Consider the following 13,390-nt stretch of genomic DNA (forward strand, 5'->3'; position numbering starts at 1 on the left):
AACAAAATCAGAAATGAAAATGGAGAAATCACAACAGATAAAACAGAAATACAAAGGATCAGAAGAGACTACAATTAGCAAGTATATGCCAATAAAATTGGCAACTTGGAAGAAATGGACAAATTCTTAGAAAAGTATAACTTTCCAAAACTGAATCAGGAAGAAATAGAAAATCTTAACAGACCCATCACAAACATGGAAATCAAAACTGTAATCAAAAATCTTCCAACAAACAAAAGCCCAGGACCAGATGGCTTCACAGCTGAATTCTACCAAAAATTTAGAGAAGAGCTAACACCTATCCTACTCAGACTTTTCCAGAAAATTGCAGAGGAAGGTAAACTTCCAAACTCATTCTATGAGGCCACCATCATCCTAATATGAAAACCAGACAAAGATGCCACAGAAAAAGAAAACTACAGGCCAGTATCACTGATGAACATAGATGCAAAAATGCTTAACAAAATTCTAGCAAAAAGAATCCAACAACATATTAAAAAGATCATACATCATGACCAAGTGGGCTTTATCCCAGGGATGCAAGGATTCTTCACCATTTGTAAATCAATCAATGTGATACACCACATTAACAAATTGAAAGATAAAAACCGTATGATTATCTCAATAGTTGCAGAGAAAGCCTTTGACAAAATTCAGTGTCCATTTATGATAAAAACCTTCCAGACAGCAGGCATAGAAGGAACATACCTCAACATAATAAAAGCCATATATATAATAAACCCACAGTAAACATTATCCTCAGTGGTGAAAAATTGAAAGCATTTCCCCTAAAGTCAGGAACAAGACAAAGATGCCCACTCTCACCACTACTATTTAACATAGTTTTGAAAATTTTAGCCACAGCAATCAGATAAGAAAAAGAAAGAAAAGGAATCCAGATTGGAAAAGAAGTAAAATTCTAACTGTTTGCAGATGACGTGATCCTTTACATAGAAAACCCTAAAGACTCCACCAGAAAATTACTAGAGCTAATCAATGAATAAAGTTGCAGGATATAAAATCAACACACAGAAATCCCTTGCATTCATATACACTAACAATGAGAAAGCAGAAAGAGAAATTAAGGAAACAATTCCATTTACCATTGTAACGAAAAGAATAAAATACTTAGGAATAAAGCTACCTAAAGAAACAAAAGACCTATATGTAGAAAACTATAAAACGCTGATGAAAGGAATCAAAGATGACACAAATAGATGGAGAAATATACCATGTTCATGGATTGGAAGAATCAATACAGTGAAAATGAGTATACTACCCAAAGCAATCTATAGATTCAATGCAATCCCTATCAAGCTACCAATGGTATTTTTCACAGAACTAGAACAAATAATTTCACAATTTATATGGAAATACAAAAACCCTTGAATAGCCAAAGCAATCTTAAGAAAGAAGAGGAACTGGAGGAATCAACCTGTCTGACTTCAGACTACACTACAAAGCTACAGTCATCAGGACAGTATGGTACTGGCACAAAGACAGAAATATAGATCAGTGGAACAAAATAGAAAGCCCAGAGATAAATCCACACACATATGGGCACCCTATCTTTGACAAAGGAGGCAAATGGAGAATGGAGAAAAAGACAATCTCTTTAACAGTGGTGCTGGTCAACCACTTGTAAAAGAATGAAACTAGAGCACTTTTTAACACCATACACAAAAATAAGCTCAAAGTGGATTAAAGATGTAAATATAAGACCAGAAACTATAAAACTCCTAGAGGAAAACATAGGCAAAACACTCTCTGACATAAATCACAACAGGATCCTCTATGACCCACCTCCCAGAGTAATGGAAATAAAAGCAAAAATAAACAAATGGGACCTAATTAAACTGAAAAAACTTTTGCACAATGAAGGAAACTATAAGCAAGGTGAAAAGACAGCCTTAAGAATGGAAGAAAATAATAGCAAATGAAGCGACTGACAATTAATCTCAAAAATAAGCAACTCCTGCAGCTCAATTCCAGAAAAATAAGGGACCCAATCAAAAAGTGGGCCAAAGAACTAAACAGACATTTCTCCAAAGAAGACATACAAATGGCTAATAAACACATGAAAAGATGCTCAACATCACTCATTATCAGAGAAATGCAAATCAAAACCACAGTGAGGTACCATCTCACACCAGTCAGAATGGCTGCTATCAAAAAGTCTACAAACAATAAATGCTGGAGAGGTTGAGGAGAAAAGGGACCCTGTTACACTGTTAGTGGGGATGCAAACTAATATAGCCACTATGTAGAACAGTGTGGAGATTCCTTAAAAAAAATGGAAATAGAACTGCCATACGACCCAGCAATCCCACTGCTGGGCATACACACCGAGGAAACCAGAATTGAAAGAGACACGTGTACCCCAATGTTCATTGCAGCACTGTTTACAACAGCCAGGACATGGAAGCAACCTAGATGTCCATCAGCAGACAAATGGATAAGAAAGTAGTGGTACATATACACAATGGAATATTACTCAGCTATTAAAAAGAATGCATTAGAATCAGTTCTAATGAGGTGGATGAAACTCGAGCCTATTTTACAGAGCGAAGTAAGTCAGAAAGAAAAAACACCCAATACAGTATATTAACGCCTACATATGGAATTTAGAAAGATGGTAACGATGACCCTATATGCGAGGTAGCAAAAGAGACACAGAGGTAAAGAACAGACTTTTGGACTCTGTGGGAGAAGGTAAGGGTGGGATGATTTGAGAGAATAGCATTGAAGCATGTATATTATCCTATGTGAAATAGATTGCCAGTCCAGGTTTGATGCATGAGACAGGGTGCTCAGGGCTGGTGCACTGGGTTGACCCTGAGGGATGGGATGGGGAGGAAGGTGGGAGGGGGGTTCAGGATGGGGAACACATGTACACCCATGGCTGATTCATGTAAGTGTATGGCAAAAGCCACTACAATATAGTAAAGTAATTAACCTCCAATTAAAATAAATGAATTTTAAAAAATTTGAAAAAAGAAAGATAAATGTAGATATTTCCTCCCAGATTATGACTTGCTTTTTAATTTTTTTTAAATGGTGTCTTTTGATGTATGTTGTTCAGTTACTCAGTTGTGTCCAAGTCTTTGTGATCGCATGGACTGCAGCTTGCCAGACTTCCCTGTCCTTCACCATCTCCTGGAGTTTGCTCAAACTCATGTCCATTGAGTTGGTTGTGCCATCCAACAAGTTTGTCTTCTGTCGTCCCCTTCTCCTCCTGCCTTTGATCTATCTCTGCATCAGGGTCTTTTCTAGTGAGTCAGCTCTTCTCATTATGTGGTCAAAGTATTGGAGCTTCAGCTTCAGCATGAGTCCTTCCAGTGAATATTCAGGGTAGATTTCCTTTGGGATTGACTGGTTTGATCTCCTTGCTGTCCAAGGGACTCTCAAGAATCTTCTCCAGCACCACAGTTCGAAGGCATCAATTCTTTGGCACTCAGCTGTTTTTTAATTGTCCTGCTGTCATATTTGTGCATGACTACTGGAAAAACCATAAGTTTGACTGTACAGATCTTTGCAGGCAAAATAATATCTTTGCTTTTTAATACGCTATCTAGGTTTGTCTTGCTTTTCTTCTAAGGAGCAAGCATCTTTTAATTTCATGGCTGCAGTCACCATCCACAGTGATTTTGGAATCCAAGAAAATAAAGCCTGTCACTGTTTCCATTTTTTCTCCATCTATTTGCCATGAAGTGGTGGGACCATATACCATGATCTTTTGATGTGTTGGATTTTGAAGAAATCCAATAATTTTTAAAATATTGGTTTGTGCTTTTTATGGCCTAGATTAGAAAAATTCTTTGTCATTAAAAAAAAAATTTTTGTCTATCCTGAAATCACAAAGATTTTTACTATGTTTTCTCTTAGAAGTTTTACAGTTTAAAAAAATATGTATATATACGTATATTTTATTGAAGTATAGTTGACTTAACACTGTTCCAAGTGCACAGCAAAGTGATTCAGTTATACAAATACATGTATATTATTTTTCAAATTATTTTCTATCATAGGTTATTATAAGATATTTACTATAGTTCCCTATGTTATATAGTAAACCTTTGTTGCTTGTTGCATATCTAATTTTTTATTAGAAATATAGCATTCTATTCATACTAAGTCAAGTGGAATCAAAATGTCATAATTTTTTTTTAGGCAAAAATTGATAAGTTTTCTAATATATATTGTACATATTTATATATATATGTATACAAAAGTTTTACTACAGTTGTTAAAGCCTTGAAAAAGAACAGCAAAAAAAAGAGATGGAGGAATTGGGGAACATAAACTAAATGAAATGGGAGCAATGAATATGAAATAGAAAAAGTAATATACTAGATAAAAATAAATGATCATCATATAGTCCACTTGTTTTTAAACATGACTGTTCATTAGAAACATCTGGAGCTCTGGAGAAAAAAAGCAATGTCTGAGTATTTGTATTTTTCAAAAAATTTCAAAATAATTATCATATGAATCTGGATTTTTAAAAGTGATTACAGCCTTTCTTATTAGATCCTAGTTTTGGTTATATAGAGTTCTTATTTTCCTGTTGACCAAATGAGTCAGTGATATTAAGTGTGGAGTAGTTACATCATCACAATAGTAAAAGGTGTTTATCAGTTCGCACAGTCAATAGCCAGACAAAAATAAAATAATTACAATTGCAATTCATAATGGGAACACGATTAACTTAACAATATAAAATAATTACATACAATTTTGGGGGGGTGTCAAGTAGAGTGTTGTGGTAAGTGAAAGTGCATATATGCACGTGTTTTCGTCTCCCAGCCAGTCTATGTCTTTTGGTTGGTGCATTTAATCCATTTACATTTAAGGGAATTAAAAACTCAGCAGTGGCCACAGGACTGGAAAAGGTCAGTTTTCATTCCAATCCCAAAGAAAGGCAATGCCAAAGAATGCTGAAACTACCGCACAATTGCACTCACCTCACATGCTAGTAAAGTAATGCTCAAAATTCACCAAGCCAGGCTTCAGCAATATGTGAACCGTGAATTTCCAGATGTTCAAGGTGGTTTTAGAAAAGGCAGAGGAACCAGAGATCAAATTGCCAACATCCGCTGGATCATTGAAAAAACAAGAGAGTTCCAGAAAAACATCTATTTCTACTTTATTGACTATGCCAAAGCCTTTGACTGTGTGGATCACAATCAACTGTGGAAAATTCTGAAAGAGATGAGAATACCAGACCACCTGACCTGCCTCTTGAGAAACCTATATGGTTTCTGTCTTCCCTCTGATGGATGAGGCTGAGGCTTGTGTAAGCATCTTGATGGGTGGGAGTGGCATGGGAAAAACTGGATCTTGCTCTGGTGGGCAGGGCCTTGCTCAGTAAAGCTTTAATCCAATTATCTGCTGATGGGTGGAGTTGCACTCCTCCCTGTAGTTGTTTGGCCTGGGCTTCCCTGGTGGCTCAGAGGTTAAAGCCTGCAAGGCGGGAGACACGGGTTCAATCCCTGGGTCGGGAAGATCCCCTGGAGAAGGAAATGGTAACCCACTCCAGTATTCTTGCCTGGAGAATCCCATGGATGGAGGAGCCTGGTAGGTTACAGTCTATGGGGTTGCAAAGGTTACAGTCCACGGGGTCGCAAAGAGTCGCAAAGGACACGACTGAGCGACTTCACTTTCACTTTCAACCAAGCTGTGGGTCTGTGGGCTCTATGGTTGGGTTAACGGTGAACTTCAAAAGGGTTTGTGCCAAGGGAAACCTTCCAGTGCCCCTGTCCTTGTGGTGAGCCGCTGCTGACCCATGCCTCCACAGGAGACCCTCCAACACTAGCACATAGTTTTGGTTCAGTCTCCTGTGGGGGTCACTGCTTCTCTCCCCTGGGTCTTGGTGTGTGCAAAATTTTGCTTATGCCCTTCCAGGCTGGAGTCTCTTGTTTCCCCAGTTCTTTATAAGTCCTGTAATCAAATCCTACTGGCCCTCAACACCAGATTCCCTGGGGATTCCAGTCCCTTTGTCAGATCCCTAGGCTGGGAAGCCTGATGTTGGGTTCAGAGCCTTCACAACAGTGTGAGAACTTTGGTATTATTGTTATCCAGTCTAAATTGCAACCCACTCCAGTATTCTTGCCTGGAAAATCCCATGGATGGAGGAACCTGGTAGGCTACAGTGCACGGGGTTGCAAAGAGTCGGACACGACTGAGCGACATTTACTTTACTTTTACTTTAGTCTGTGTGTCACACACTTGTCAGATATGGGATTTGACTTTATCATCATTGTGCTCCTCCGACCATCTGCTGTGGCTTCTTTGTCTTTGGACATCGGGTATCTTTTTTTTGGTGGGTTCCAGTGTCCTCTTGTCGATCATTGTTCAACAGCTAGTTACTGTTTTGGTGCTCTCGCAAGAGGAGATGAGTGTATATCCTTCTCCACCATCTTGAACCAGAAACCCTTAGAGTTTTGATTTTTACATTTTGGGATTTTTTTTTTTTTGCATTTGATTTGAAGTCAGTTTTTTCCCAAAGGGATATCAAGATAATCCCAGTTACATTTTGAAAAGGGAATCCATTCTCCATTGAATTTCCTAAACAGCTTTGTTGAAAATCAATTTTCCATACATATGTGGATCTGTTCTTGGCTTCTTTATTTTGTTCCATATATAAGTTAACATACACATTTATGTGTGTGTGTGTGTGTATATATATGCTTTTATGCTAATGATATGTGTCTTGATTATAGTGACTTTATAGTTAATTTGAAATCGAGTAGTATGACTCCTCTTTTTTTTCCCCTTTGGGAATTATATTTATTAAATAAAGTACTTCTATGAACATATATACTCCTCAGCTATTCTTTTTTTTTTTTTAACTTTTTACTTTGTATTGGAGTATAGTCGATTATGAACTCCTTATTGCCAAATTCAGACTTAAATTGAAGAAAGTGGGGAAAACCACTAGACCATTCAGGTATGACCTAAATCAAATCCCTTATGACTATACAGTGGAAGTGAGAAATAGATATTAGGGACTAGATCTGATAGACAGAGTGCCTGATGAACTATGGACTGAGTGAGGTTCATGACACTGTACAGGAGACAGGGATCAAGACCATCCCCAAGAAAAAGAAATGCAAAAAAGCAAAATGGCTATCTGAGGAGGCCTTAAAAATAGCTGTGAAAAGAAGAGAAGTGAAAAGCAAAGGAGAAAAGGAAAGATATACCCATTTGAATGCAGAGTTCCAAAGAATAGCAAGGAGAGATAAGAAAGGCTTCCTCAGTGATCAATGCAAAGAAATAGAGGAAAACAATAGAATGGGAAAGGCTAGATATCTCTTCAAGAAAATTAGAGATACCAAGGGAACATTTCATGCAAAAATGGGCTCAATAAAGGATGGAAATGGTATGGACCTAACAGAAGCAGAAGATATTAAGAATGAGGTGGCAAGAATATACAGAACTGTACAGAAAAGATCTTCAAGACCCAGATAATCATGATGGTGTGATCACTGACACTCACCTAGAGCCAGACATCCTAGAATGTGAAGTCAAGTGGGCCTTAGGAAGCATCACTATGAACAAAGCTAGTGCAGGTGATGGAATTCCAGTTGAGCTATTTCAAATCCTGAAAGATGATGCTGTGAAAGTGCTGCACTCAATATGCCAGCAAATTTGGAAAACTCAGCAGTGGCCACAGGACTGGAAAAGGTCAGTTTTCATTCCAATCCCAAAGAAAGGCAATGCCAAAGAATGCTCAAATTACTGCACAATTGCATGCACTCATCTCACATGTTAGTAAAGTAATGGTCAAAATTCTCTTAAGCCAGGCTTCAGCAATATGTGAACTGTGAACTTCCAGATGTTCAAGCTGGTTTTAGAAAAGGCAGAGGAACCAGAGATCAAATTGCCAACATCCGCTGGATCATGGAAAAAGCAAGAGAGTTCCAGAAAAAACATCGATTTCTGCTTTATTGATTGTGCCAAAGCCTTTGACTGTGTGGATCACAATCAACTGTGGAAAATTCTGAAAGAGATGGGAATACCACACCACCTGATCTGCCTCTTGAGAAACCTGTATGCAGGTCAGGAAGCAACAGTTAGAACTGGACATGGAACAACAGACTGGTTCCAAATAGGAAAAGGAGTACATCAAGGCTATATATTGTCACCCTGTTTATTTAACTTATATGCAGAGTACATCATGAGAAATGCTGGGCTGGAAGAAACATAAGCTGGAATCTAGATTGCCGGGAGAAATATCAATAACCTCAGATATGCAGATGACACTATCCTTATGGCAGAAAGTGAAGAAGAACTAAAGAATCTCTTGATGAAAGTGAAAGAAGAGAGTGAAAAAGTTGGCTTAAAGCTCAACATTCAGAAAACTAAGATAATGGCATCTGGTCCCATCACTTCATGGCCACTAGATGGGGAAACAGTGAAAACAGTGGCTGACTTTATTTTTCTGGGCTCCAAAATCACTGCAGATGGTGAGTGCAGCCATGAAATCAAAAGACGCTTACTCCTTGGAAGGAAAGTTATGACCAACCTAGACAGCATATTAAAAAGCAGAGACATTACTTTGCCAACAAAGGTCCATCTAGTGAAGGCTATGGTTTTTCCTGTGGTCATGTGTGGATGTGAGAGTTGGACTATAAAGAAAGGTGAGCACCGAAGAATTGATGCTTTTGAACTGTGGTGTTGAAGAAGACTCTTGAGAGTCCCTTGGACTGCAAGGAGATCCAGCCAGTCCATCCTAAAGGAAATCAGTCTTGGGTGTTCATTGGAAGGACTGATGTTGAAGTTGAAACTCCAATATTTTGGCCACCTGATGCGAAGAGCTGACTTATTTGAAAAGACCCTGATGCTGGGAAAGATTGAGGGTAGGAGGAGAAGGGGACAACAGAGGATGAGATGTTTAGATGGCATCACTCACTCAATGGACATGGGTTTGTGCAGACTCCAGCAGTTAGTGATGGATAGGGAGGCTGGCGTGCTGTGGTTCATGGGGTCTCAAAGAGTCGGACACGACTGAGCGACTGAACTGATAGTTGACTAAGAATGTTGTGATAGTTTCAGGTGAAAGTGAAGGGAACTAGCAATACATAATACGTGTATCCATTCCCCCCAAAATGGCCCTCCCTTCCAGGCAGTCATACAACACTGAGTAGAGTTCTGGGTGCTATACAGTAGGGCCTTGTTGGTTATCCATTTTAAATATAGCAGTGTGTACATGACCATCCCAAACTCCCTAACTGTCTCTTCCCTTTCAGCAACCATATGTTCTGTTTTGAAGTCTGTTACTCCTCTGACTTTTTTCTTTTCAAATATTTTTGGTGGTGTCAGTCCTTTGATTTCCTTACAGATTTTGTCAGTTTCTACCAAAAAAAAAAAAAAACCCTGCTGTGATTTTGATGGTGTTTACATTGTATCTCTACAGGTCAACTTGAGAAGAATTGTACATTAGTAGTAGTTGGTCTTCTTATCTACAAATGGGGTGTACTTCTCTTTTTATTTAGGTTTTCTTTCTCTGAGCAGCATGTCATCATTTTCAGTGTAAACAATTTATCTTTCTAATGTAAAACGTATTTACAAAAATTGCATTTGTAATTATTGGTAACATACAGAAATAGAGTTGATTTTTTAATTTTGAGCCTTAATCTCATGACCTTGCTTATCAGTTCTAGCAGCCTTTTTGGGTAGTTTTCTTAGGATTTTGTGAATAAAGACAGTTTTACTTCTTCCTTTCTAATCTGTATGCCTTTTATTTTTTTCCCTTACCTAATATATCGCAAGTACTAGGACATCTAGTACCATTTGTTGAATAGAAACAATGAGAAAAGATGTTTTTGTATTGCTCCCAGTTTTATAGGAAAAGCATTGTCTTTTACCACTATATATAAGTTGAAGGTTTATCATAGAGTCACTCAACTTGATCATGTGATGTATATTCCCTTTTATTTTTCTTATTTCTGTGTGTTGAGAGTGTTATTTTTCCTCCATGAATTAGTGTTTACTCTTGTTAAGTGCTTTTTCTGCGTATAGTGAGATAATTATGTAGGTTTTCTTTTTCATTCTGTTATCAATAATGTGATGAAATGCAGTTACTGATTTTTCCAATGTTAAACCCATTTGTCTTTGCTGGGATAAACTCCACTTGGTCAAAACTTGTTTTTTAACATACTACTGGATTAAGTTTAAAGGTGTTTGCATCTTTGTTTATGAAACATATTCATGTATAGTTTTTTTATGTCTTTGGTTTTGGTGTCTGGCTAATAATAATGCCCTTATACAATGAGATCATTTTTTCCTTAATTTTCTGAAACAGTTTGTGAAGGATTGGTGCTATTTCTTCCTTAAATGTTTGGTAAAATTCATCAGTAAAGCCATCTAGGCTAGTATTTTAGTTACAGTTTTAGGGTTTTGTTTTGTCCTTTGGTGAGAAAATTTCAAATTGTGAATTCATCATCTTTAATAGATGTAGAGCTATTCAGGTTTTCTGTTTCCTCCTTTGTCAGTTGTTTTGAAATTATCTTTTAAGGGATTTAACATTCATCATTGCATTGATTGGGATAAAATTGTTCATGATATTCCCCAGTTCCTTTGTTGTTTATGGGATCTGTAATAATGTCGTATCTTTCATTCTTGATAACAGTAATTTGTATTTTCTCTCTAAATATTTTTGATCACTCTAGATCATAAATTTTATTGATCTTTTCAAAATAGCTTTTGGATGAATTGATTTCTTGGGTTTTTTTCGTATTTTATTTCATTGGTTTTTATTCTTCCTCTTATCTCTTTAATGTGAGTTCTCTTTGCTCTTCTTTTACTTGATGCTTCAGGTTGAAGCTTAAACCATTGATTTGTGACCTTTCTTCTTTCTTGATGTATAGCATCTAAAGCTGTACATTTCTTTCTAAACACTCATGTAGCTACAACCCCCCAAGTTTGATGTTTTGTTTTTATTTTCCTTCAGTTCAACATATATAAAATTTTCTCTTGTAATTTAGAAGTGTTTTTGATTAGTTTATAAATACTTGAGGATTTTCTCTAATACTGATTTCTAGTTTAATTATTTGTGGTTTTAGAGTTTTAGATAGTAATATGTAAAAGTGTTGAGGCCGCTTCACTAGGGGGAAGCTAGTGGGAATGGGAGAAGGGGCTAGATTGCCTTGGTTGTGGAGGCTCTCTGACTTTCCTTTTGACTCCTTAGGGGCTCTCAGGTACATTAAGGGTTTTTATGGTACATAATCTGAAACTACTGACATAGACTGTGCAGTAAATTTGGGAAGGTGAAAACGATGCTAGGTGAAGAAGGTACTTGGAGGAAAGCAACTAGTGCATGGTTAAGCGCTTTGTCTCAGAGTAAGTACTTAAAGAGATCTGTTGTGTAAATCAGATATCTGAATAAATGAGCCCTCAGTAGAAACATACATTATGTAGTATAGATTGAGAATGAATACTAAGATAGAGAAGAGGCAGAAGTGTTTGTCCAGTTCAGATGAAAATATTTGCACCTATACACACTTTCCAGAAACACATAATTTCATTGTTTCTTAGAGATTGAGATTTTTTTTCCATAAATGTTATTTTATTATTTTCCTTCATAAACTTTTCACCATTGAGGATGAAGCACTATAAAAGAGATAGTTCCTGTTAAATAAGATAAAATTGTTTAGGCCTTGTAACAAAATTCTTAGAGCTAAGTAAAATGATTGTCAGTGCCTATTGGTATACCTTTAAATATCTTACGTGGGCATAAAGGTGGTTCCCAAAAACTGCCTAAATGTCTTCTCATCATAAGAACACACTATGGCCCATGAGCCAAGAATGGATTTTACATTTTTAAAGGGTTATAAGAAAAAAACAAACAAACAAACACAAAACCAAGAAAAATCTGTGTCAGAGGCTGTGTGGTCCACAAAACTTACTTGGCCCTTTACAGGAAAAGTTTGCTGCATCCTGACTTAGAATAAGAAGCAATTTTTAAAAAAAGGTTTGACTCATCCTTTCAGAATTCCAGAAAGGAGAAAAGGATAATAGTGCCAGATAACATGGTTTCTTTCTTATCCAAGCTATCATCTGGTTTCAGAGTCTTTTGAGTCTTGTCTTTACAGGGAGGACCCTGGTGTATTGAAGTGGGGAGTTTGGCTTCAATCTCTATTTGAAAACCACCTTTGTGTAGAGAATATTGATAATGAACACATGGTCCATTTATCCTTCATGAATGGTATCATTTAGAGTAATAAGCATTTTATTAATAGATTTAGTTCTATACTATATATATAAACTTTATATGTATTTTTTATATATAGGTTAATTTGTAAAGCTTCTGTTCAAACCACTTAAATTTTGAATTGTGTGTGTACAAATTAATTTTCTGTTGGCCTATATATTTTTACAGGATGATTGTCTTCTGAAAGTGTGGTATCCTATGACTGGTTGGAAGTCTTCAATTATACCTCAGGATCATCATGAAGTGAAAAGGAGACAGGCGTCTACTCAGTTTTCCTTTGTGTATTTGGCACATCCACGAGCTGTAACAGGTTTTTCATGGCGTAAAACTAGCAAGTATATGCCCAGGTTAGACGAGTGTGTCATATAACTTCATTTTGTATACTTATATGTTTATAAAAATAATGAAAACAAAAGTTCTTTTGATATGGTGACAGTTAAGAGCATAGGTTCTGGGTGTCAACTGCCTGAATTCAGATTCTGCTGTTGTTACCAGGTTTGTGAGCTTTTGACTAAATTTCTTAAGCACTCTTTGCCCTCGTAGATAAGGGGAGCAGTAGTACCTACCTCAGAGCGTTGTGTGATACTGAACTACGTGAGTGCGTGTGAATGCTTACACAGGCCTTTGCACACTGTGTGTGCCCAGGCAGCGTTAGCTAGTATTGTCAGTATTAGCAGCAGCAATAGATTCTAAGAAGCAAACGTTTGCAGGTAACGGAAAAGCACACATTAAGGAAGAATAAAACATGGTAATAAACTGTTAGTAATCCACATGCTGGTAAAGTATAACCGCATACAGTGAATAAAGTGTCCCAACTTTTTCTTAAGGCTAGCAACAGAAACTTATCAAATTATTCTCATTGTTACAGCATCTTTTAAAAGCATTTGAAAGATTAAGCAAGCTATAAAATAGCCTAAACAAATGATTTTTGTATTATATGTAAGTTCTAAAAATGCTTGCTTAGAAATCTGTATTCCTTCTTGAGGAAGGGTTATTTCATCTGCTAAGTATATCTGAGCACCATTTGCCCTTGATGGGAAATCTAGCACACTCAGTGTGGGGCTCAGTAAATGATAACATGGGAAATGTATACAGCTTTGGAATCTAAATAAAAGGCTATTCTAACTTAATCTGCTTAAGTTATCTGCACCTATGGAAAACATTTGCAGAACACTT

At 36.9% G+C, this 13,390-nt stretch overlaps 1 protein-coding gene across 4 annotated transcripts in view; it reads left to right on the plus strand.

Annotated features, from left to right (window-relative positions):
* DMXL2 (Dmx like 2) overlaps nt 1–13,390 on the plus strand; it is a 166,995-nt gene that overhangs the window by 70,689 nt on the left and 82,916 nt on the right. For all 4 annotated transcript variants that reach the window (XM_027554014.1, XM_027554013.1, XM_027554011.1 and 1 more), the window contains exon 7: nt 12,383–12,561. In XM_027554014.1, the coding sequence (XP_027409815.1) occupies nt 12,383–12,561 (179 nt within the window). The remainder of the gene's footprint in view (nt 1–12,382; nt 12,562–13,390) is intronic.

This window comes from Bos indicus x Bos taurus, chromosome 10 (genome assembly GCF_003369695.1).
Source record: "Bos indicus x Bos taurus breed Angus x Brahman F1 hybrid chromosome 10, Bos_hybrid_MaternalHap_v2.0, whole genome shotgun sequence".
NCBI classification, from domain to species: domain Eukaryota; kingdom Metazoa; phylum Chordata; class Mammalia; order Artiodactyla; family Bovidae; genus Bos; species Bos indicus x Bos taurus.